At 46.1% G+C, this 26,556-nt stretch overlaps 1 protein-coding gene across 5 annotated transcripts in view; it reads left to right on the top strand.

Moving 5' to 3' along the window:
• The window catches only part of LOC121934474 (beta-galactosidase-1-like protein 2), a 62,230-nt gene that overhangs the window by 30,131 nt on the left and 5,543 nt on the right, over window positions 1–26,556 (top strand). For 2 of the 5 annotated variants that reach the window (XM_042475007.1, XM_042475005.1), the window contains 9 exons: window positions 548–612; window positions 6,085–6,172; window positions 13,540–13,677; window positions 15,141–15,221; window positions 16,549–16,655; window positions 18,439–18,585; window positions 19,257–19,328; window positions 20,661–20,739; window positions 22,290–22,377. In XM_042475007.1, the coding sequence (XP_042330941.1) occupies window positions 548–612; window positions 6,085–6,172; window positions 13,540–13,677; window positions 15,141–15,221; window positions 16,549–16,655; window positions 18,439–18,585; window positions 19,257–19,328; window positions 20,661–20,739; window positions 22,290–22,377 (865 nt within the window). The remainder of the gene's footprint in view (window positions 1–547; window positions 613–6,084; window positions 6,173–13,539; window positions 13,678–15,140; window positions 15,222–16,548; window positions 16,656–18,438; window positions 18,586–19,256; window positions 19,329–20,660; window positions 20,740–22,289; window positions 22,378–26,556) is intronic. The other 3 variants (XM_042475006.1, XM_042475009.1, XM_042475008.1) reach the window with 3 other exon arrangements.

The following is a 26,556-nucleotide window of genomic DNA, read 5'->3' as shown; positions in this document are numbered from 1 at the left end:
AAAATGTGTGGGATTCAGGGTAGAGAAAATAGTAAACTGGTATAAAACTGATAAGATATGGCCCCAACATACTTCCTTGAATGCACACACATCCTGCTTGGTTGCACCTCCAGTGAGAAGTTTCTTCAGGTTGGTCCAGAGCTTGGGATAATTACATCTGGGACAACATCCTTTGGGAATTCTGGGTGTTGTCATCCCCAAAAGGTAACTTTCCAGTCTGTGGCTGGTTTACATCTCTCGAGCCAGCAAGTACAAGAGCAGGTGATAACTTTCACAGTTGCTATCAGCTTAACTTCAGGCTTTTGTGTGGCATGGGCTGACTTTTCTCCTCTGCTTCTCATCAAGTGTGCTATGATCAAGGGATGTGAACCACAGGAGAACATAAGAGTATACCACAGCCAGAGCAGGATTTATTTCAAAGGCTCATGTTGGTGATGACCACAAAATTCTTGGTGTTAGGCTGTGATGCCTTGTGACTTAATATCTTTAAGGTCCTACCTGAAATCTCTTTCTCCTTTCTCCTTCCTTTCCCCCATTTCCTCAATAGCCCTGGCCACACTTAACTTTCAGAAGCTGGACCCGGCTATCATGCTCTTTCTCAACACAGGGCAGGTAAGAAAGAGTCATTCTAAGGGTAGGTCTGCTGTTCATATATCCATATTTAATTCAGTGTAGTCTGTTGCTGCTTTCAAACATGTACACACACACACACACAATAAAGTACCAAGTGCAAGGAGAAGAGGGAGAGAGGTACATCTCTACATACACAGAAATGTGTTTACTGAACTAAACATCTATAATAATAACAAAATATCTCCCCTCACTGCAAGACTGAAACTAAGATGCTGGAAAATTATCTTGGCTGTTTAGAGGACTGTGGATATTGCAGGGTTATTTTGTTTTTTAAATGAATTAAAATTATTTTTAGTCATTTGAAATCTGTATGTACCAGCAATACCATGTTAGTTATTAGGCTAAAGCATATATCTACTGCCAGGCATACTCTAAAAGAAGGGTGGATCTAAGAGGTATCCCACCTATGCAAAGCTATTCAGTCTGCTAGTTTCAAATATAGATTCTTCAGTGGCCTTTTTAGGCACAATTAATAAGTCTTTGGTCTTATAGATGCAATAAATGTATTTCTGCATGCTCTTGAATTTTCCTTTTCCTGTTTGTGATTCTGCCAAGAGTCTGTTGGAAAAGCAGTTTAAAACTTGGTTAGTGGAATGTGGGACCTTTAGCTAGGATACCTTGCTGAGACTATTGGGCCAAAGCTGAATATTTTCCATAGACTCTTTTCCTTTCATCCCTGCATGTAAACATGGAAAAGTGTTTTTTTTTCTTCTTGTAAGCAGGATACCAGTATTAGCACCCTAGACAAAGCCCTTTGAAAACTAAAATGGGCTTCTTTGGTATACAGTATGTGAAATCAAGTTTCTTTAATTCTATACCACTTCTTCAGCATTCTGTCACATTTTATCTGAAGCACTTTTTGCCCTGAATGAGCCCCAAAGTTTCCCAGATTAGCTTATTTAAAATCAATAAAACAAGTTGACCCTTGCCTGCAGGCTTACAGTATAAAAGACATGACACAAAAAGGTAAAACAGATGGGAAAGGAAAAGGAGGTGAGAAGAAAATCCATGCACCAAATTAAAGATAATTTCTGATAATGGCCATCTGGAATAGAAGCAATTTGGAGAATGGAGATCACCACCATGAAGCTGGCTTATCAATGTAGATGATGGAATGACCGTGCTTTTCTTCTCTTCCTGTTGCAGACTATCCATGAGATAAAAGTCAGGATGAAGCATTGTTGGAAGGAGCTAGTAGCCAGGATCATTATGCCCCTAGCTATATCAAGAGGGTCACTGGCAGGCAAAGACACTTACCTTCTGCCTCAGTGATGTTCTTGAATGCATCTGCTTAATCACCCCAGTGAGCAAATGGCTAGGATTAAAGCACTGAAAGTAGGAGTAGTGTTGAGGTCAGGCCTGCCCTGTACCCTGCCACTGTTCAAATAAGTGAGTGTCTTCACCAAGAATTCCCACACCAATCGTATGTGTGCATTTCTTTTTGTTCATGTAGATAAAATGTTTTTCTTAAGCACTACAAGTTACGCTGGCACGCGTGCGCACACACACCCTTAACCCCTGTGGTATATACTCCACCTGTTCTGACCAAGAACAGGAGGCCATGGCTTACAACAGGTGCTTTAAAAGGGCTGAAGGACCTTGGATAGCTCCACGCAGACTGTTTGCTACAAGAGAGGTTTGGGCTCTTGAGGTGCCAGAGTATTTTTTTCCATCTCAATATCTTTCCTGCTATTATAAAATTGATATTTCAGTGCATTTGTGTGAAGAGGAGGCCTGTAGCTTTTGCCCAATTCTCAGAGTTGTCTGTGACTTGAAAAGGATTAAGAATCACTGCTCCATCCCACTCCTAAAGAGCAGAGCACCTCAGTACAGGATACAGGAGAAAAATAAGCAAAGATCAGGGATCCTTTGTTTGTTCCTCTTCTCCTTCACAGTTTTTTGGATAGCAAGGGGAGGGACAGCCATGTCTTCTTTTTTTTACAGCAGCTTGGGGAAATTGTCTCAGTAGGGGAATGATGGGCCTAGCCTGTTCACAGTGGGTTGACTTTGTCACAAGCAAGGTGTGATTAAGTCTTCCCCTTGTCTCTGGTTCCACAAAACTGAGCCTGCATTCATCTCTCCCTTATAGTGCTCAACATGTTTGAATGGGCTGGTAATTCTTTTTCTAATACTGATCAATTGATTAAGCAATTACAGAGAACAGGTCTTGGCAGCAAGAGTTAAGGCAATGTGGTTTCCAATTTCTGGCAGGCGGGCCCTTCCCGGCCTCCTCCTCTGTGTGTGTGTGTGTGTGTGTGTGTGTGTGGTTGAGAGAAGAGGAGACAGGGCAGAGGAAGCCATTCCGAAGCCTGATACTCATGAACTATCTTTTGCTATAGAGATTCTCAGCTCGGCCATGAAACCCACTGAGAGACCTTGCTCAAGTCACAGGCTCTCAGACTCAGGGGAAGGCAGCACCAAACTTCTGAACAAATCTTGCCAGGAAAACTGCATGATAGGGTCGCCACAAGTTGGAAATGACTTGAAGGTGCACAACAACAACAACATGTAATTATTCCAGCCCCAAGATTCCCTGCTCACGTTATTCCTGCCGTCATCTATACAGCTGAGTTTATTACCTTAGTAGTTGGCCAGAACACTCCTTGCCATGACTAGTCCAGAAGGGTAAAATCAGTGTGGTCCAGGAGATAACAGCAGAGTAGGCACTTGGGAGACAGGGAAGTTGACAGACTGGAGGCAAGTGGATAGGAAGCGGGTTGGAGAAAAGCTTGGCTGAGTGGAAACATGGAGCATGAAGAACCCAGGTGGCTTCCTAAAGTAACAGGCTTCTCAGACTGAGCAAAGTCGGCAGATGTGTATGTCTATTGAACCTCTCAGAAGCATCTGGCTGGCCATGCATTATCCACCATCACCAGGTTTCCCAGGCCAATAGGATGATAGGTACCTTAAAGCAGACCTGCCTGCCTTAGCCTGTTGCTATAGCTCATCAGGTCCTACACACACACACACACACACACACACACTGTTTTGTAGTACTAGTCAAGTTCATTAAGTCTTGGGAGGGTCAACTATGATAGCAGGTGATCCACATTCATCTTGGAGACTCACTATTTCGGGGGGGGGGGGCCCTCACTGACATTTCAGGACAAGAAATTCTAGTCATATGTGCACACAGGCTGACGTAACAACAGCATAGAAATTGCCACCAGAACTTGGAAATGTTTGTGGTTGGGGAATTTGGGGGATTTCAGGATCGCAGTCCCAGAAAAACTCTTTCCCAAGTTGTGATTGCCACTATCATGTTCTTGGGTTCACAGATGGAAGACAAGTGGCATAATGTTCTTGATCTTTATCACAGTGGAGAGGCAAACATAGGAATCTATTGAACATTAACCTCTTCTGGGCTTCCAGGCACAAGTGATATAACAACGCTAGCTGTAAATGTAGCATATACTTGATTTGGCCCCTTTGTTTTGGCAGGGTGGGGTAGGCAAAGTGTAGCCTTCCAGGTATTGCTGCACTACAACTTCCATTGGCACTTGCCAGTTATAAGTTGAGAGTTGCATTTGAAAGTTGCAGTGCAGCAACACCTGGAAACATGCCCTTTGCACTACCACTACTATAAAAGTTAATGGTCACTGAGAGATCTTGTCAACTTATATGAATAAAAAGAGGATGATGTATGTATCCTTTTCTGCGTATGTGCAGAGCCTTTGAATTAATACTAGGCATTTGAGAAATTACCTGCCCTTTATTGATTTATGTCTGGGTTATTGTTTCTGTTAGGTAATCAGTGTTATATATAATCATTATTCCTCACCTCTCCAGACCAGACAAAAGTCAAAATCTCCTGTACTTTGCCTTAAGTCTAACTTCTTGTGTTGAATATAGTCCTTGGATTTATTATTAACAAAAGTAAGCATGTAAAAATACATTGCCATGCAGCAAGAAAACCGCAAAAGAAATGCTGCAGAGCTAGAAGACAAACAGCAACTAAAAACCAATAAATAGACCGTGGCTATTTTAAAAGCATTTAAAAGCATAGAAAAAGTAGACAAACATCACCTGATACTTGGAAAAATAACAGTGCAGAAAGATATATTTAAGCATTTAAAATTTCAGTTCCACTAAAGGGGAAAGAAAGAACAACCAGTTAGCATCTTTGTGAGCATTGTGTTGCATCATGTGTTTTCAAACACTTGATAACCTTGCCATTTATTTATTTATTTTATTTACAGGATTTCTATCAACCCTTTCTCCCCAAATGTGATTAAAGTTGACTTACAATAATTTAAAAAGATAATTTATTAATTAATTTAGTAATTACAGAAATTTTAAAAATAATTAAATAATACTAATAGTAAAACATATATTTTTCACATTCTGAAATCTTGAAGAGCCTAGTATAAGGATTAGTTTCTGGCAGAAGAAGTTTTATGCTCAAATATACTTGCATCTTTGGTTCCAACCTTTTGCCTTTGACTGTACAACCCCACTGGAAGGTGGCCCTCCACAATTCTGTAATTCTAGATAGTTGTGATTCAAAAACTTCTCTGAAGTTGAAACTGCCACGGGTAAGGGTTTGTGTGTTGTTGTAGACCAACAACATCTGGAAGACAAATGGTTTCCAGCTCCTGCTGTAGAATCATATCTCACTTTGCTGTGAGGAAATCTGCTTGGCCAGCACTTTATAAGAATTATTTGGGCCCTCTGTAAGGTTTGGGAAGGGAGCAAATTTTATGCCCTTGGGCCCTCCAGGGCCAGATGGATTACTAAAAAAAAAATAACCCCAAGTGGCTGGAATTCCCCTTCTGGTTCTCAGAAATTGGTATTTTCTCATGGTAAAAAGTACATAGGGGATTTGAACCTCATTTTAAAAGCAGATTTTTGCATCTTTCAGCTTCCAGGAACAGTAATTCATCCTCTTATTTTCTGACTAGAAGATCAGTCTGGGAATTCTGGAGGTGTTGACAGCCAGAAAAATGTCCTTGGATGGACACCTGCAGCCCCAAAGCTATATTTTGCCTTCTCCTAATGTAGAGTATTCCTAAGTTGTCTGCAGCACAGCGGGGTTCCTTAGCAAGTGTGCAAAAGATTTTCCACAGTGAAACTGATCTGGAAAGCCATGCTGAAAGACTAGGCTTTTAAATCTCCTTTTGTAAAGCATGAATACTCAGACATTGACAGCTTTGAAGCTAGCCAATGGTTGGTTGTACTGGATAGTCTTGTCTTCAACCTATAATATTCCCAGTTAAAGGCTTTGCAGAAGAGAAGGGGCAACAGGACTGGGAAAGAACACAGCTCAAAGTCCACAAAGCCATTGCTATCCTGAACAGACTTTGCTGGGAAAGACGCTTGAATAGTTTGAGTCAGTATGAGTCAGTTTCATACGATACCTGTATTGTGCATCACATCATTTTTATTAATACGTTCTAGAAGCAAACACTTGTTGGATTTTGACCCATTCAATTCTTATGTTTTGACCATAAGCAGTATAGCATGCCAAAGATGGTGATGGAATACTGGACTGGATGGTTTGATAGTTGGGGAGAACTTCATCATGTCTTCGATGCAGATGGTAAGTCAGTATTCTCTCTTGCTTGTTGATGTTGTATGTGCAGAGGTGGTCAGTATCTGGTCATCCAAGTATTGCTGAACTGCAGCTTCCAGCATCCCTAACCATTGGCTGTTCAGAGTAAGGCTCATAGGAATTGCAGTGTAACAACACGTGGAGAGCTAGGCGTTCCCTATCACTTTCTTATATGATTTCTCATGCTGTTGCATACATCACTTGTTCTTTTTCTCTGTTGGTCTGAGTTTTCTTTCCCAGCTCTGAAACAGCTCTGAAATAGGGATCGATCCAGACATATAGCCTCCACAGTGCTACCCAGTATGAACAGAGACCACTTTCACATATATGTTAAACATCCATATTTCTTCTTCGTGGTCTCTGCGAATCATACAAATGGGTTTCACTGCGCCTGCGCAGTGCTGCTCGGAACCTACTGGAATCACTGGGCAGAGTTAACTCTGCAACATATTGAAACTTTTTGGCGGTAACTCCGCCCACCCGTTATAAGGCCCCTGCCTTCCCGCTCTTTCCCCAGTTCCTTTTTTCCACCGCGCTAGCTGCTTCAGAGGAACTTTCGCTTGCTTTGCTTGCTTGGAATCACTTTCGTTTTTTGACCTCGGACTGTTTCTTGACCATTCTTTGTCTCCCGCCCTTGGTAATTTCGGACTTTCGGACTGTTGACCTCATTTTCGGACTTTCCCATCGGCTTTGACGACTTCGGAAATGCCTGCGGCTTTCAAGAAGTGCGACATTTGCAAGGGCAAGGTGCCTGTCCAGGACCCGCACTCCTCCTGCCTGCTGTGCCTTGGCCCGAACCACGACCCCAAGGCCTGCCAGCTCTGCAGATCCCTCTCTTCTCAGGCTCGCAAGAACCATGAGTCCCGGCTCACTTCGGCGATCGCCCTGGGGAAAGTGCAGGAGGGAGGTTTGCGGTCCTCTTCTCTCCCGCCCTTGGCGCCCACCGCCTCATCATCTCGGGCGAGTGTCTCCAGCGTGGGATCGGGGAGAGCCGCCGTCCCCAGCGTGGTGTGTGTCCCGGCTGGGACCCCTTCCACCACCTCCGATGTGGCCCGTGGCTCTAAACCGCCCAGTGCCACCGACAAACCCTCCAAACGCCCCCATAAACCATCGGGGACTGAGGGTACCGAACGGGCCTCCAAACCGAGGAAGGGATCGGAGGGTTCCCGTTCGAAGGAGGCTACCGAGCCGGAGGTCCATCTCGCCTCGCCTTCATCCTCCAAGGCATCCAAGGGATCGGCGATACCTAAGAACCGCACCGAACCGGTGCAAGGGACAAGATCCCCGAGGCCTTCGTCGTCGGCAGAGGCTGCTGTCCTCCTGGACCTCCCGGACAACCCGTTCTTCCCAACGGAGGAGCCTCCCAGGCATGGGAAGAAGAGGCACCACGACGAGACGGGTCGTGACTCTGCCTCCAAGAAGGTCAAGTCCTCCAAGGATCGTCCCTCCACCGACCCACCGAGGGCAAAGGAGAAGAAGCGCTCCCCCTCCAAGGAGGCTCGCGCTTCGGCTACGTCTGCTCCCTGTGACCAGGAGCCGACGCCGGTAGACCGGGGGATTCCGGTTCCGGACACACCTCTGCCTCCTCCGACCATGGACTTCATCCACGGTACGGATGACACCGTACCTGCCCGCTCCTCTGACCATCGGTCGCCCTCCCACCCGGCAACCGACGAGGAAGAAGACCTGACCCGTGGACAGGAGTTCCCGGACCTTTTTTACGACATGCAGTCGCGCCGCTACTACATGTCGGTCCCGGAGGATAGAGCCTTGAGGGAGTTCACCAAGCTGAACCCCCATCCCGGAGACCGGGCCAACCCGTCCAGATCGGTCCCGACCGTGTCGGTCTACGAGAGGTCGCCGTCTCCATCTCGTACACGCGAGAGGTCTCCGTCTCCACCCCGAAGACGCGAGAGGTCGCTGTCTCTGCTCCGCAGACGCTCCCGGTCTTCAGTCGACTTCACACCAGCCCGTCCGAGATCTCAGGTCAGAGTGACGGATCCCCTCTCCTCCGACCTGGACTCCGAGGACGAACCGCTGCCGCCTTCGGAGGCACCCTCGGACGAGGATGTCCTCTTGGGCTCTGCCTCCCCCCAGAGGATGCACAACCCAGAGCTGTCTTCCCCATCGGACGACGTCCGTTCCTTCACCGAGCACGTCGTGAAGATGGCGAGGGCCCTCGACATCGAGCTCGCATCCGTGGAGGACGATGCCGAGGATCCGGTTGAGCGTCGGGTGCATGGACGAGTCCCCACTCCGCCGTGCCTGCCTCTCCTTCCCTCTCTCCAGACCATCGTGAAGAGGTCCTGGGACTCTCCGGCCGCCCTATCGGCACCCTCCCGCAAGTGGAGTCGCTCTACAGGGTGGCCCGCGAGTTGTCCTGGTTGGCCGAACACCCCAGGCCGAACTCAGCCATTGTGGAGGGAGCCCAACACAGCTTCGTTCCGAAGCAGGCCACCTCCCCTGTTGACCGGGAGGCAAAGAAGGTGGACGGTCTGGCCAAGAAGGCCTATTCGGCATCGGCTCTTGGGGTCAAGGCCGCCAACTACACCGCCTGCATGGGGGCCTACATCCAGACCCTCATGGAACGGATCTCCCCCCTGGTTCCGGACGTCCCAGATGACATCCAGAGGCAGCTGGTGGAGATCAGGGACGAGGCGCACTCCATCGGAAGTTGGCTCATCACCACTTCCAGGAACATGGCGGACTGCTCCGGGAGATCCATGTCGGCTGCCATGGCCCTTCGACGCCACGCTTGGCTGAGGGCTTCCGACCTCAACCCTACAGTGAGGGCTGCCATTGAGGTCATGCCGCTCGACGGGACCGGGCTCTTCCACGCCGAGACCGACGACCGTCTGAACCGCAAGTTCAGGATGAAGGCGGCGGCGAAAAAGCATGGCATGTCCTCAACATCGGCTTCTCCCTTCCGGAAGCGACAGCGCCTGTGGCAGCCACAAGGTCAGTCACAGGGGACCTTCTCCCGGGATCGACAGCCCCAGCAGCAGGGCTCTCAGAGGCAGCGCTACCCCTCACAGTCTTCCTCCTCCTCTGGCCGTCGCAACTTCCCGCCTCGGTACCGCAAGTCCCGCCGGCAGGACACCAACCAGGGGAAGAAGAGAGCCTGAAGGGACGCAGCGCGCTTCGTCTCCCCTTCACCCCTCTTCTTCTTGGACATCTTGAGGCCCTATGTTAACACCTGGGCCTCTATAACATTGGACTCGTGGGTTCTCGACATCGTCCGCAGGGGTTACGCCCTCGAGTTCCAAGAGCTCCCTCCAACTGGAGCCTTCATGTCTACTCCCCCCTCGGACACCCTTCTCGACGAAGTGCGCACCTTGCTTGCAAAGGGGGCAATCTCCCCTTTGCCGCCCGACCAATGTCCTCGGGCCTTTTTTCTCCAGGTACTTCACGGTACCGAAAGCGGATGGGGGCATCAGGCCCATCCTGGACTTGAGACAATTGAACTTGTTCCTGAATTACCGCCGCTTCCGAATGGTAACCTTGGCTTCCATTCTGCCTCTCCTCCACCAGGGCCTGTGGTTTGCGACCGTCGACCTGAAGGACGCCTATTTCCACATCGAGATCCGAGAGTCCCACCGGAGATTCCTCGCCTTCGCTGTCGGCTCCGACTCGTACCACTACAACGTGCTTCCTTTCGGCTTGGCCACGGCTCCACGTGTCTTCACAAAGTGCATGGCACCGGTGGTGGCATAACTTCATCAGAAGGGCTTCATGGCCTTTCCCTACCTGGACGACTGGCTGTTTGCAGCCGAATCCCAAGACGAGCTGCAGGAGGCAGTCGCATTCGCCCTGCGCCTTCTGGACTCCCTCGGGCTGGTCGTCAACAGGGAAAAGTCCCACTTTACGCCAACCAGTCAGGTCAAGTTCATCGGGGCCATCCTCGACTCCGAGAACTGCCTAGCCTTCCTCCCTCCGGACCGGTTTCAGGCCCTGACAACATCGCTCAGGCCATGCATTTCATACAGAAGGGTGAGAGCCAGAGACGTCCAAGTCGCCCTGGGCCACATGGCATCGACGACATTCGTCACCCCCTGGGCAAGACTGCGTCTTCGACCTCTCCAATCTTGGTTCCTCTCCGTCTTCTCTCCGTTAGAGGACCCGCCTTCAAAGTGGCTCACGGTACCGAGGCCGGTAGCCGCTTCCCTCAGATGGTGGCTAGACAGCTCCAACGTCTGCACCGGGATGCCTTTCCATCAGCCCCAGGCACAGCTGACTCTGACAACCGATGCATCCCTGGAGGGATGGGGCGCCCACCTGCTCGACCTCGTCGTCAAAGACTGGTGGTCCGCACAAGACAAGCGCCTCCACATCAATGCGTTGGAGATGCTCGCAGTGGAGAAGGCTTTGAGGGCGTTTGAGTACGCTGTCTCAGGGAGAGTGGTCCTCCTCAGGACGGACAACACCACCGTGATGTACTACATCAACAAACAAGGTGGCACCAGGTCCAGGACCCTGCTCGACCTCACGCTCCGCATCTGGGACTGATGCATCCAGAGACGCGTCCTCCTCCAGGCGATTCACCTTCCCGGGGAGGACAACGAGCTGGCAGACCGCCTCAGCAGATCTCCATCGGTGTGCCACGAGTGGAGGCTCCATCCCGAGACGGTCAGCGACCTTTTCGATCGGTGGGGAACCCCCCGAATCGACCTCTTCGCGACCAGGTGGAACAGCCACTGTCCCCAGTTCTGCTCCAGGAAGCGAATGGACGGATCCCTCGGAGACGCATTCGCTTTCCTCTGGACGGGGGAGCTCCTCTACGCCTTCCCTCCGTTCCCTCTCATCATCAGGGTGGTGTCCAAGATGACAACAGACCGCTCGCATGCGATCCTGATCACCCCGTGGTGGCCGAGACAGCCGTGGTTCGCATCCCTTCCCACCGCTCAGGAGATCTTTCCTCCGTCTCGACCCTCGTCCGGACCTGCTGTCGATCCAGGACGGACGAATTCTCCACCCCGACATCGAGAGTCTGCCGCTGGTAGCCTGGAGGATTCGGCCCTGACTGCCTTACCGGAGGCAGTGAGGACGGTGATCCTGGCTGCGAGGAAACCGTCCACCCAGCGCTCTTATGCCCTTAAATGGAGGAGATTTTGCCTCTTCTTTGACCAAAAGGGCTTGTCTCCTGCACAGGTGTCCACTCCAGTGGTGCTGGAGTTTTTGATGGCACTTTTGGATGGAGGGCTGTCCCTCACGTCCATCAAGTGCTACCTTTCGGCCATCTGTGCCAAATATCAGTTCGGGGGGGAGGGTTTCTTTCTTCAAAGACCCCTTGGTGAAGGGGTTCCTGAAGGGCTGTGCCAACCTGTATCCTCCTGTGTCGGTACCAACACTGGCTTGGAGTCTGGAGTCGGTACTGTCCGCTCTCCAATCCAAGCCCTTTGAACCGATGGCCACAGCGGACTTGAGACTATTAACTTGGAAGACCGCTTTCCTGGTGGCCATCACCTCTGCCCGCCGTGCGGGCAAGCTCTGTGCTTTGCGGAGGGACCAGCCATTCTTGAGGTTCCACAAGGACAAGGTGGTCCTCCGTACTGACATTACCTTCCTGCCTAAGGTAGTGTCGGCTTTCCACATGTGCCAGGACATTGTGTTGCCCACTCTCGCATCCGACCCGACGTCGGATGAGGAGCGACGCCTGCACTCTCTTGATGTCAGGAGAGCGCTGGCCTTTTACCTGGACAGAACTGCTGCCTCCAGTCGGTCCGAGAGACTTTTCCAATGCTACTCGGAACTGAAGAAGGGGTTGCCTGTGTCTGCGCAGAGGCTGTCCAAATGGGTGGCTGGTACCATCCACCTCTGCTATGAACTGATAGGCAAGCCTCTCCCTGGCAGGGTTCGGTCTCATTCTACAAGATCAGTGGCAGCATCCTCTGCATTCCTGTCGGTTATCCCCTTGGAGGATGTTTGCAAGGCTGCTGTCTGGTCCCAACCTTTGACTTTTATTAAGCACTATAGGTTGGACACCAGGGCCATCCGAGACGCGGCTTTCGGGAGGGCTGTGTTGGTTTCAGGGTTGCATTAATTGCACTACTGATGTTTTGTGTTATACAGTTTGCACTGTTTACAATTTGTTGAATGTTGGTTTGCACAATTCCTATGGGACCGGTCTTGCATGACCTCTGTTCCCTTCTCAGGTTTAGCAAAGTTATTGCTATGTGATCGGTGCATGAACAAGAGACTGACTCTTATGGTTCAAGGCGTTTTATTGTAATAAATATACCTTGGTTTACCATAGCTTTGGTTTCAGGACACTCCCTCCGCCGCACACCTTAGCTTGTCAGTCTAACCCATTTGTATGATTCGCAGAGACCACGAAGAAGAAGGACAGGTTGCTTACCTGTAACAGTATTTCTTCGAGTGGTCATCTGCGAATACATACAAATCCCACCCGTCCATCCCCTCAGTGTCCTGCTCACATTGGCTCTCTTTCCATCGCCTGCTTGGCGGAAAAATTGCGGAACTGGGGAAAGAGCGGGAAGGCAGGGGCCTTATAATGCACTTATAAATAGTGCTTTATTTTCATACAGATGCTTAAAATGTAAAAGGAGTGGGTTGTTTTACTTAATCTTTTGGCAAGGTAATTGTTTTTGCCAAACAAACACTGAGGGGAAAGTAAGGAGAAATCATTCAGTGAGAGTTGCTTTGTTGTTGTTGTGTGCCTTCAAGTTATTTTTGACTTATGTCACTGTGAATAAGGTGAACCTAACACAAGGTTTTCTGGGAATAAGAGTGTATGATGCCCTCATGGTCACCCAGTGGTTTTCCGTGGCTAAGCAGAGAATCAAATCCTGACCTGCAGTTATAGTCCAATGTTCAAACCACTACACCATGCTGACTCTATACCAGGCAGAAACTGGGCTTAAATGACAGTGCCCAGAGTTTAGGGAAGTTAGTTCTTGGGACAACAGCTCCCAGCATCCCATACCCACCTTGGTTGCTTGACATGTTGATGAGAGTGGGTGGGAGTTTTGAGAAGTGTAGAGCCAGCATGGTGTAGTGGTTTGAGTGTTAGACTACGACTGGAGATCAGGGTTTGATTCCCAGCTTGGACATGAAACCCACTGGGTGACTTTGGGCAAGTCACTTGCGCTCAGCCTCAGGGGAAGGCAATTGTAAACCTGCTCTGAACAAATCTTGCCAAGAAAACCCCAGGATACTTTCACCTTAGGGTTGCCATAAGCCAGAAATGACTTGAAGGCCCACAACAACAAAAACAAGGCCCCCTCCAAAAAAGCTTCCCCAAGCTGGGTGTGATATTGCAAATGGAAATTCTCATAATGTCTGTTCAGCAACTATTATCAGAGCAATACTCTAAAACCCTTAACTTCCTCACACAGACATGGTACAAACAGTTGGAAAAGTCGTGAAGATGGGAGCATCCATCAACCTCTACATGTTCCATGGAGGCACAAACTTTGGCTTTCTGAATGGCGCCCAGCATTTTCAAGAGTACAAACCAACCATCACCAGCTATGGTAAGGTTACATTGGCTGGGCTGGCCAAAGGAAAAGAGTCAGGGCCATTCCCAGGCAAGTAGATGGGAGTAAAAATGGCCATTATAACTGCACTGCTATTCTTGATACAGCAGAACAGAGCACATTTTGTAATACAGTAAATAAAAGAGCAAGTCCCAATGAGGCAGAGACACAGCTCAGTGACAGTGCCTGTCCTTGACAGGTAAAGAGTGTAGTTGCTGCTGTTATTGCTATGTGCCTTTGGGTCATTTCTAACTTACAACAGTCTTAAGGCAAACCTCTGTCATGGGGTTTTCTTGGCATGGTTTTCTCAGAGGGGGGCTTACAATTGCTTTCGTTTGAATCTGAAGAGAGTGTGACATGCCTAAGGTTACCCAGTGGATTCCCATGGCTGAGTGGGGCTTTGAACCCTGGTCTTCTATTGTCTTAATATAACACTGAAACCACTACACCATACTAGTCTTCAGAATCTCAGGTGACTGCGAAGGATAGTCCAGTTTTTCCAAATCCAGTGCCCTTCAGATGTTTTGGACTTCAGGTCCCAACATTCCCACTGGACAGGGGTGATATTCAAAATACCTAGAGGGCACTGTTGGAGAATACTGGGGTGAGTTGGGTAGATCAGTAACCTTAGCAAATGTAAGTCAGTTTCTTCTGTTCACCTTCCCCCCATCTTCTCTTTCACTCTCTGTTTCTTTTTTTCTTTCTTTTTCACCTTTGGGGCTGAGTTTTAGAATCCCAACAGAAATTTCTAGGCTGCCAGGTTACATTGCTAGACACTAGAACAGCAATACCATGCCTATTACCAAAGGCAGATGAAAGGCCCTCCTTCCATCTTAACTACTACTACCTTGGCCTCAGAGGGAGAAAAGAAGAGGCAGGCACAGCTCCACCATGCCTAACCCCGAAGCAGACAGAGGGCCTTCCCTCCATTCCAACTACCACCATCCTGGCTGTGGAGGGAAAGAACCTGCAGTATCTGCTGGACATGGTCCCCTTCCCCATTGCCATTTTCTCCTCTTTTTGTTCATATCTTTTTATATCATAAGCTTGAGGGCAAGAAACTGTCAAATTAGCCATTTGTATGCCTCTCTGTGAGCCTTTGTGGCTAAAGAGTGGGGTATAAATACTCTAAATAAACAAACAAACAAACTATGGGAGGTTCATCTTCTCCCTTATTCCCTTCCCCAGCTGGCAGCAGCTCTCTACCTCTTGCAGCAGAAGTCTTTCCCCAGCACCTGGTAACCTGCTGCTTATGAAAGTGATATTGCTCAGCACCACTGAACTATGACCTTTCCTTTGAGATTCGCTCCACAAGTGTGGTGAGGGGAGAGTCTTTTCTCTTTTGTACTTTTGCAGTGATTTGATGAAAATGAAGAAATACTTCCTTATTGTTCTTGTTTGGCCAAGCCTTCTGTGCCCTGTCCCCTGTCCTTTGACCTGTTTGCATCCTTCTTTTTCAGACTATGATGCTGTGCTCACCGAGTCAGGAGACTACACCTCCAAGTTCTTCAAGCTGCGACAGCTTTTCACAGAAATGCTGGGTAATTACATGTATGCAGGAGAAGCCTCCCTGCCACCTCTAAGTGCTTGCTGGTGCCATGTGAACGGAGCTTGGAAATTGGTTCACCAATGGTGTCCTGGACACCCGCTGTTCTCCAAGTAGCTCCATCCAGTTGATTAGCTGGGAGCACTTTTCTAGGCACGAGGGAGGGGACAAGGGGAAATAGGACATCTTGTTATGGAAATGGACCTTCATCTGACTTCACGGCAGCAGGGAAGGTGTGTGAACTTAATAACATCAGAATATTCCATGCCAGGAAACTTAAAACAAATGCAAATAGGAAAGGGAAAAATTCTTTGCATATTCTCTCTTTCTCTGTCTCTTTGCATTTTTCTTTCCAGAATTCTCATTGACAATCAAATGTGGCACTCTCTTCCCCCGCTCCTCACTAGTCCAAGTCATTTTCTCTGTTTCTTTGAAGAGGCCGGTTTAAGGCAAAACTGTGGCTCAAAGAAGGCTGTGCTGAACTGTGCGGTGTTGAATTGAAGCCACTTATGTCTTTTTATGTTTCTTTTTCTGTGTTCATTTTCTGAAAAGTACTTCCCTTTTTGTTTTTTTCACATGTACTGTATATACACTTTTTTAAGCATCATTTTGTTCCTCCTGCTGCTGCTTTCTTCTTTAGGCCATTTTTCTTCTTTTCTGCCCGTACTGTTTCCTGCAACATTTTGCCCTTCCTGTCCTTTGCTTTAATTGGCTGCACTGAGCCCTGTGACCTCTAGCAGTGATGGCAAAATTGCAGGTGCCCCATCTGGTCTGAGGCACTGTGTGAGTCCTCATGGCTTATCCACTAGGTCCTGTTGGGTTAGCTAGAAGCGTGGAAAAAAGTGCAGGCAAGAGAGACTGAGGACACAGAAAAGGTCAATTAGAAGATTCAGTAGAGAGAGAAACAAAAAAGTGCTAGTCAACACTGAGCTGACTACAAATGTGTAGAGAGGTTTTATTTTAAAAACCTATTTTGCCAATTGGTTCTAATATGTCATGTTGTTGTGTGCCTTCAAGTCGTTTCCGATTTGCAGCAATCTCAAAGCAAACTAACCACGCTTTTGGGGAGGCACGATTTGTTCAGAAAAAGTTTGCCACTGCCTTCCTCTGAGGCTGAGAAAGTGTGACTTGTCCAAAGTCACCAAGTGGGTCTCCATGGCTGAGTGGGGATTTTACAGTGGTCTCCCAGCGTCCTAATCTAACAGTCAAAGTATTACTCCATGCTGGTTCTCATATGTAACATAGTCATATCTTACACTTGAAAAGCCATTCAACTGATACATCATTTGAACGAAATGCATACTTTCATTCTTTCTTTAAAGGGACCCCTTTACCTGTGCCTCCTGTAATTTCAAATAAGGCATCATATGGGGCAATCCTGATGCAGCAGTATGTTTCTCTCTGGGAGGTGCTGCCATCTCTGGTAAAGGTAGGTGTAGTACTACTTCAGAGGGAATAGTTTTCAAATTTTGATGATGAGGAGGTAAACTGACCCCAAAGCACTTATCATTAAAACTCAGAATTCATATTTGATATGGTGTTACTTCTAAGAGCACAATTGTCGTGTTCTACAAATGCTATAGGAAAGATATCTTCCAGCAATGTAAGTGGGCTTGGGCTTGGTTCACAACTTGTCCATTGTAACACAGAGTGGCAACTTGCATGCAGATGTGTGATATTTGCATGTGAGTCACTGCCCAATGTTAACAGTAGCATGCATATGTGAACCAGTCCAAGTTGGAATGGAGTCATCCCTTTCCACACACTGAAGAATGCATTCAAATCACAGTAACCTAGTTAGCTGTGTCTGCATGAATCTGCCCCATGTTTTAAGAACATATTTGAATGCCTTCTTCCACTGAGCCAGCACTAAGACCAGTAAGATTGGAAAGCACTGGAAAGAGGCCATCTGAATTTTGGTCCCTGTCCTGTGGAATTTCCCAGGCATGGACGTGTTACTACAATATCCAAACCCCCTTAGCTTGGTGTGCTGGCTGGAAGCTACTGGGGTTATAGTTCAAAAAGTAGCTTTTCCAGTTTCTAGAGAAAATGGTACCTTATGTATGATTCTCACTGAGGAAGGGATCCCCTCTTTCCAGGGCATCCTTGCCCTAATGTGTATGAAATCCCAGTCCAGTTCCTGGGGAGTAAAAGACACTGTTCGAGGAACCAAGAAGCCACTGTCTCTGCTTTCTCCATGCCCCAGGGCATGGAGCAAAGTAGCTCAAGAGCAACAAGGGAAAAAAAACCCACCTTTTATATCACTACATGTCATCTCCTACACAGTATTCCTGTTTGGGAGACGTGGTGGTTTTTTTGGGTTGCAGATTTTCAAATGGAAAGTCATCAAAGCATGTGTGTGTTTGTGTGTTATATGCATAGCTGCATGCAGTTTAGTCATTAGCCAGACACTTGGTTATGATTTTTCAGATGCCTGAACAAGTGAGACAAGCCATCTAAACTATGTGACCCAGGGAGATGTGGGAGGTGCAGATCACACTGGGTGATACCCAGAAGAGGAGTGACACCAGTTTGGGTACCTCTTCAGTGCATGAGGGGTGCATGTGCATCATTTCTGATTGCTCCATCCCCAGGCTTCCTCCCAGGGGAGAAATCCCAGGGACAGGACAACAGGAGGGGTGCATGCACTGGGTTATACCAAAGTTAGTGACACCACTGGTGACCCATGAAGATTAGAGGTGGGCAAAGTGCAGACTGCAAGTTGATAGCCTCAAGGGAGCATGACTGGTCTTTTAAATGCTATTCCTCAGTCCCAAAATATCCTTCTAAAAAAAGTGACCATATTTGCAGGAAGTAAAAGTCACACCCTGTTTTTATTGAAGACTATTTGGGGCCTTTAAAAGGCCCAGAGGGCACTGAAATCTCCCTGTTCAGAGGCTTCTGGCGGTGCAGTGGCCATATTCTTCCCCCATTTTTTTTATGGCAGTCAGGAAAGATAGTGAGTCCCTATACTGGGAGAAAGGCAGAATATAAGTAGATAAAACAACAACAACAACAACAATAATAATAATAAGGGGGCTGGGACAGGGTACAGCTTGATGAGGTTTAGGGGAGGACAAAATAGCCTCTATACCTGGTGAAGTTACCCACCCCTGATATAAATTTTGGCTTTCCTCTCCCTCCAGTGAAACTTAATTTACAAGTAAATGTCATTACGATTCCATTGTAAGAATGCAATTTCTGTTTTACAGCCCTTCAAGTCAGAGCATCCTATTAACATGGAGAATGTCCCAGTGAATGATGGCAATGGACAGGCCTTTGGGTATACACTCTATGAGACTGTCATACCTGGCGGAGGAACATTATATTCTCATGACCATGTCCGGGACAGAGCCCAGGTGGAAAACTAGGGTCAAACAGTTTATCCTGGGGGTTAAAGGGCAGAGGCGGTAGCCAGGGGTGGGGTGGGGCAGGGGGAGATGCAAAGTTTGTCTTTGTTAACTAAGTAGCTATAAGGTTACCCCAGGATTAAGGAGTAAGCCTTCATTCTTTGTACAGTTGTTCCTAGTGTCTATAAAGTCCCACCAGCTTTTCATACCTGTCTCCCTCTGCTGTTTGTGGAACCTAGACTGCATCAGCATCAGTCTCAGTCTGAACTAGTAGTGCCCATGTGCTGATGCCACCAACCACTAGGTCGGAGCTTCAACAGAGATGTGTTGGATTAGGTTATTATTTTCTGACTGAGAGGTATATTGTGAAAGTTACAAATATTCATCTTTTTGTGTAGCGGTGGATAGATGTTACCATCTAAACATAAACTGTTCATGCCAGATAATCTGAGATGCTTTATAGAGGTTATTTGTTGTTGTTTGTTTTGTTCATCTATTTGTCAGAGCTTTTCAAATCATTATAAATAATAAGCTTATAGACAAAGCTTGGAAGAGACCCCAGCAGTCTCTGTTCCTGCCAGGTTGTCCTCCTCCTGCCTCACTACACAGCCCCTAAATCCTTCTCTAATCCTCCAGCTTTTTGTGATTGACAAATGAAACTGGCTGTTTCTTTCCTGCAGGTGTTTGTTAATACTCAGTGTACTGGCCACCTCGATTACAACACACAACAACTGGCAATCCCTAATGGAGAGGTAAGTAGTCAAAGAATGCAGTGTGAGTTACAGTCAAAAGCACCAATCATATCTTTTACCCCAGTATTCTCTATGCTGACAAATTTCTGTTGTGCCAGGTCAATTCATACTAACCATGGGTCTGGACCTGTGCCAGGAGAAAAAGCTGGAGTAAAACAGATATTAGAAAAAGCAAAAGATCCTCAAAACAATATTGTCCATGCAGCATAATCCTAAATTTGTTTACTGAGAAGGAGGGCCATCTGAATTCAGTAGCACTTAGTCACTATCCTTAGGACTGCAGATTTAGCTCACTCCTCCAGTGGTTAACACTTCCCGATCCCTAATTAAAGTTACAGTATGCCCTAGTGATGATGTGGCTAATTGTTTTGGTGTTTAAACCAATTGAATCTCACAGAGGTAGGAAACTTGTGCCCCCCCCTCCCAAGGCACACCATGGCTATACCACCCCTCCTGATGAAATAGACATCTATTTCCAGTATTAAAAGATCATTTTTAAATGGGAATGCAAAAATATATATTAGAAATTATGTTTCTTGAAGGCTTCCAAGTGTGTGATTCTCCAATATTCTCTTTTATTCTTGGCTTTGAGGGATTATTTTTGGAGATTACAAAATTCGGTGGAGCTGCATGCCATCTATCAGCTATATGTTACTCATTGCGCTCTAAAACATATAGTGTCTACTACCATGGTTCCCCAAATCTAGTCCCCAAGTGTGAAGGCAAAAATAATAGGATATTTCACAGGCACAAGTGTGAGCCCACCTTTGTAAGTGATAACATTATGCTGCCATTTACTAACTCAGCCATCAGTTTTACCCTTTTCTTGTGCTTCTGACAGACTCTTTACTTGTCTTAATTTTTAAAACAATATGTAAACATTTATGCTTTGATCCCTTCATTTGATTTTGCGGGACAAGGGGGAAGTGTTCCACAAATACAGATGGCAGGGACAGGGGGATTCTTTAGTGGCATCATGGTGATCAGTACTGTGCACAGACAGCTGCTGCTTTCGACTTGAAGAATTGTAAAGCTCAGAGTCATTCCTAGAGGTAAATAGGTATGTTAGCATTAAAACAAATGTAGCATGTTTATGTACATTAGGGTGAAGACAAATGTAACATTTTTAATACAGCAAGGTGATTCCGGAAATACACTGAGATCAGTCCAGTGTTACAATCTGTCTTCACCCTAATCTTCAGAGCAGCCATCTGGTGCTGTCCCCAGTCTAGAGTAAGTTGGCTGGCTTCTCTCATACCATATATTTCTTTGTGTTCTGGTAGCTCTGTTTTCTTGGCTTCAATTTGGCTTGTTCTTTATTGTAACTTACAGGGATACAGGAAACTCCGGCTCTTAGTCGAGAACTGCGGGCGAGTCAATTATGGGGAGCATCTCAATGACCAGCGAAAAGGTGAGCTACATTCCTTCTTATTGTTACTTTAATATTAAGGAATCACATTTTACAGCAGTATTTCTGAAAACATTTTCCCTTGCAAATAGTTAAAAAGAGAGGTTCTCTTCTACTCTGTGTGAAAAAAAAATCCTTAAAATTCTCATCCAGACAGTTGTATATTTTGTGCCAAGAAAAGCAGAATCTCTGACCTGTCTTAAATGAAGCAGATAATTTATTCAAATTTGCATAATTTATCTCATTTTGCATAATTTATTTTGCTTCTGCTAGGCATTGGAATTAGCAAGAAACAGTCAAAACTCACCTACTGGAAATCTTACTCCACCATTTCTTTTATCTCTCGATGTTTCAGCAGGTGGTGCGCACATATTTTTTAAGAATATATTTTCATACATAAGAATTAAAAATAGGCTGTAATTATAAAAGGAACTAGGCAGATCTCCTATGGAGGTTTGTTCTACAACCAGAGTGCCACCACTGAAAAGACACTTTTTAAGCGCTAGGCCTTCCTTGAAGAATTGTTCTGTTTTTCAGATAATTCAATGCTGTTAATTTATAGAACATATGTGTGTTTGAAGGTTTTCATTTGGCAGACATGACACAGTTCCTTTATCACCACCTTTCCTATTGTATCTAACGCTGTAGCTTTTGCAGCTGGTTGTGAAGACAGTTGAGTAGAAGTCAGGAGAATTGCAAACCCTAGAGAGCAACTCTCACAGGGATTTGGATACACTGGCTTGCATTGTGATGCCTGATTTGCTGTGGTCAAATGTAAAAGCTACTTGTAGTTCTTCTCAAATGTGTTACTAGAATTTTCTTTGCTTGCATCCTCTTTAGGCATGAAGGCTCTCCTCTCTCTCTTTCATTTTTTTAAATCATTTGTATTTACCTGGAGTGAGGAGGTAATGTGCACAAGGTCCCTTGTCAAAGTAGAGCTGCAGCCTGTAAAGTACGGAATTGCAGAATTATTTCTTTGTCTGTTGCTGCTTTTATGTGTGATTTATGATTTATCAATTTTAGGCAATTCATAGTCAGCTTTTGAAATAGTTTGTATCAAGTCCTCTTTATTTCTTGTTAGGTACACTTGATCACTTAGACTGGTTTAGTTGATCAGATCATCTCCAAACCATAAGGCAAGATCCAGTAGCCAAAGAAATGCTGGCTTACAATGGCAAAGCATTCAGATTTGGATCTATGTTTTTTGAACAGCAGCCTTCTCTCTGCCCCAGCCACAAAAATATTAAGGCAAAAAGCATTCAAAACCAGGCAGTTTCTTCATCCTTTTTTTTAATGGCACACCAATGTACCATTTAAAAACCAGAAAAAAAACATGCTTTTTCATGATTAGTACTGATGCTGGAGTGACGGAGGATCCAAATTCAGCAAGACTCACCTTCCTTGTACAGTGGGGATTTTTAGAGCCCTGATTCTGCTGCAGGGGGTGGCAGCTGTCGCCGCTTGCTGCCGTTTTCCACAAGTTGCTGTGCCGTCTCCTAATTCATCAACCTCACTACCTCTCAGTTTGGCTTTTACTCTTGTTTCTCTTGCAGGCTTAATTGGTGACATCTCTCTCAACAAAACCTCCTTAAGGAACTTCAAGATTTACAGCCTGGAGATGAAACCCAGCTTCATGGAAAGGTTGGTATGGTAATTCCTTTCCCCCCCCCCCCCCCCCGTTGTTATTTGTTTCCCTCTTACCCTCATTTACAGCAAACACATTTGGCAGAGGTACAAAACCTAGTTAGCAATTCCACCTGCCACCAAACCAGCATCTGGCAAAGAATGATGCTGACAGATCCAGACCAGGTAGCTCAAGTGAAAATAAGCAAAGCACTCCAGCAGCCCTCTTCCAGAGCTTTGAAGTAACAGTATTTGTAATGATTTACATTGTACCTAGTTATTTTTGCATTACCGAGACAGTGTTCCTTTTTTGTTGTTGCCTGTAATGGCCAGGATTCTAATTAATAAGATTTCTGCTTATTTCTACATGTGAGGAGAAGACTCATTGAAAACATGAGCTTCAGTAGAGACTTGGGTTAGTTGGAATTTTAGAAAATGAACAGTAAAAGTTGGCTTGCTTTTCCTCCCTTCTTCTGTTCTGTTCAGAGGGGAAAAACTGGTGCTGCTGCTACAAAGAGAGTCAAAATGAGTGTAGGGAATTGAGTGAGGAGGGAGAGGGCCACTTTGCTAGGCTGGCTGCTCCAAACAGCAGTACCGGATGCTTATTGGAACTGACAGGGCTTGTGTGGTTTTAGGGGAAATTGTAACGTGCTAGTAATAAATAACCCATCAAATGACTGTGGATTACAGGAACAGGAACAATTAATAATCTGTTGGTTGATCAGTGTAATCCAACTATTTCCTTTTTAAATATAATTTTCCAAGTCCTGCTCCCTTCTTATCAAAAGGTTGTCATATTGGACCACAAAAGAATGCTTGTTTGCAGTCAGCTCCGTAGCTGTGCGTCTCTCTTAGTGTGTGTATGTGTGTCTGTTGGCCAAAACAAGCATTGTCAGCTATATAATATATGAATCATTCAAAGTTGCATGTTGCCAGCAAAAATTGTGAGAGGGAGAGAGACCCATTGTGCAGAAGTTGAAGCAACATTAGTTGGCGGTGTGACGGCTTAGCAATTGCTGAATATTGGTAAAGGAATGTAATGAGGTGGAAATCTCTGCATGGGAGGCCAGAGCCCTGGAACACCATTGGCCCTTGGGCCTTGCTATACAGTGCAACCACCATTCCTTGGGCAGCACAGGATTTCCCACAAATTAAAGAGGGGTTGTTGCCCCACTTGGTTGATGGCACGAGGTAAGAGGCTTTATGCTAGAAGGTACAGCAGTGCATGCTGTTTCCTTAATGCTGCTATTCTTTGCAAAATATATGCAGGGAAATCCCTGAGAAACACAACACTGAAGATCATTGATTGAGTAGTACAGCGCTTCACAGATTCTGCCATTTTGAGAGAGGAAGAATCTATATTTCTAGGATGTTTCCCGGTAATGATTCAGTGCATGCAAAAATTGGACATATCAGCCAGGGGGATGAAACTTGTTTCTCCCTGATATGCTGGTTATCTATGTTCAAGGTTAGGCTGTTACTGGAGGAATGTTAAGGATGTAATTAGCCACCTTTTTTTCTGAAATGAGTACAGACCAAGGGAAACCTTATTTATTACTCTGTGCTTCATCTTTCCTCCCATGAGTTCCTTTTCCCTTTTATATTCATAACCACATGAGGAAGAAGTTTAGGTTGAGAAGTAGTGACTGATTTAACATAACCCAAAATAGCTTGGTGGGGACATAATTTTTAGCATGGTTCGATTGCTAAAAAGCAAACAGCATCCCTCTGGTCATCTATGCGTACATTCTTGCAAAAGAAGTATTATGCGTAGCAAATATAATGGAGAATGTATTGGTATTTTAATTTGTTAAAAAATTCATTATGTATGTATTCTTAAGTATTTTTGTTTTATATAAAAATGAAGTTGTTAGACAGATAGACACATATGAATAAAATTTCCTGGGAGATTCAGAAAAAAGGTGTTTATGGGAAAGACAGAAGCCTCTACCCCAGCATGTGTAGGTCCTGCAAAGAGAAACCCTGCCTTGATACCTGAGGCTTACTTGTCTTCTCTTTTGATCTCCAAAGTTACAGCAGATGACACCTCATCAGTTCTTTTGGTTTCTCCTATCATTTGTATGCCGACGACACTCAGCTGTATCTCTCCACCCCTGACCTTTCGACGGGGCTTGAACAGCAAGTTTCTTCTTGTCTGACTGCCATCTCTCAGTGGATGCGGCTTCGGCGCTTGAAGCTCAACATGTCTAAGACTGAGCTTCTCGTCTTTCCACCTAAACCCACCCTTCATTATTCCTTTTCTGTTTCTGTCGACGACACTTCTATTCAACCGGTTCATCAAGCCCGCAGTCTTGGCTTCATTTTTGACTCTTCTCTGTCATTTATTCCCCAGATCCAGGCCACCGCCAAGACCTGTAGATACTTTCTCCACAACATTGCCAAGATCCGTCCATTCCTCTCAATCTCTACTGCCAAGACTCTAGTCCATGCCCTAGTGGTTTCGCGACTAGATTATTGTAACCTCCTTCTAACAGGGCTTCCTCTTTCACACCTCCATCCTTTAATATCTGTTCAGTATTCAGCTGCCCGTATTGTCACATCCGCTCGCCGCTTTGACCATGTTTCTCCTCTTTTATCCTCCCTTCATTGGCTCCCCTTCCCCTTTCGCATCCGGTACAAACTTTTGTTACTGACTTTCAAAGCCCTCCATGGGTTGGCCCCTCCTTACTTATCTGACCTTCTTTCTCCTTACATTCCTACTCGCACCCTCCGCTCTAGTAGTCAGGGTCTCCTGTCACAATGTAGGACTACCACTGCCCCCTCCCGAATTCGTCCCTTCTCGCTTGCTGCCCCTTACTCCTGGAACCTTCTTCCCCCACATGCACACCTCATCACTTCTCTGCCCAGTTTCAAAACTGAATTAAAGACTATATTGTTTAGAGAAGCATTCCCAGAGGTGAGCCCCTCTCCGACCCAGGAAGCCTCCTTCTAACCATCCATCAAGAAGCCAAGCCTCCAGTCCATCTGCCTTGGTCCAGGCCTCGGAGGTGGAAAAGATCTGCTGGACCTGATCCTATTCCCCACCACCACTCCCTTCTCCTTTTGTGTCGTGTCTTTTAGATTGTAAGCCTCAGGGCAGGGAACCGTCTGACTAAAAAAAAAAAAAATTTATGTACAGCGCTGTGTAAACTTACAGCGCTTTATAAATAAAGGTTAATAATAATAATAATAAAATGTGCTTGTATTGGAAACGGACAAGGGAGCTGCCTTTCTGCTGAGCCAGCAAGCTCACTTCAAGAAGCCTCCTCCAATTTGCCAGCACAATCTGAACATATCCAGGGAGAGCCCTTCATTGGATTAGGGCCCCAGAGTGGGTTGCATAGCTTGTCGCCTCTGGGCATGTACAGAGCCTTTTAATAAGGAAATATACACAGCCCCGGAGATCTGAAACAGATTAGATGAAATGTGAAGTGGCATTCCCCAGGCCTCTGAAGAAACACCACTGTCTCCCGTTGCTTCCTTGCAGCTGGAGATGCTGGTTGGTGAGAACTAGAGCTGGGGAGGCGGGTGGGAGAAGAAAGCTTTTCCTTTTTAGCCATGATAATCCCAACCCCTTCAAAGAGGGTGTTGGAGTTTCTGTATAAATATTCACGACATACTTTTTGTTGTTAACTGCCCTCAAGTCAATCTCGACTCATGGCATAATTCCTATCAAGGTGGTAACCTGGAAATCTCTCTTCCCTCCCCCCGCCATATGTGTGTGTGTGTATCTGTGACAGAAAGTGAAAGAGAGAGAAATAGCAGGGGTGGAAAGTTATTTTACCCTAATAGCCTGGATAGGATTAATGCTGTTTGTGCATGAAGGGAGACATCATTTTTCACACTGAGCAGAATCTATGTTCCTAACCTAGAATAGCTAGGTTAGGAATCTCAGGAAAGGTAAAAACTAGGGGTGCTGCCTTCATGTGATGGGATGGAATACTACAGTACCTTTCTTGAACAAAAATAGTAACTGGAGAGTGCAATAAAACGTTGCGGTGTATTCCTGACTCCTAAAGAGGAATGACCCTATTTTACAATTCCTGCTGCCTTGGGACCAGGAATATTGCAGCCCATTTCATGCGCTGGAAAGAGTGTTGAGGAATGTGAGAAAGGTTACCTTTTGTTCTTCTTCAGTTGAATGGATCAGATAGCAGGTGATGGGAGTTTGGAAATCTGGGAGTTATAGTCCAAAAG

The sequence above is a fragment of the Sceloporus undulatus genome, chromosome 6 (genome assembly GCF_019175285.1).
Source record: "Sceloporus undulatus isolate JIND9_A2432 ecotype Alabama chromosome 6, SceUnd_v1.1, whole genome shotgun sequence".
NCBI lineage: Eukaryota > Metazoa > Chordata > Lepidosauria > Squamata > Phrynosomatidae > Sceloporus > Sceloporus undulatus.
This window is presented reverse-complemented; position numbering and strand designations above follow the sequence as displayed.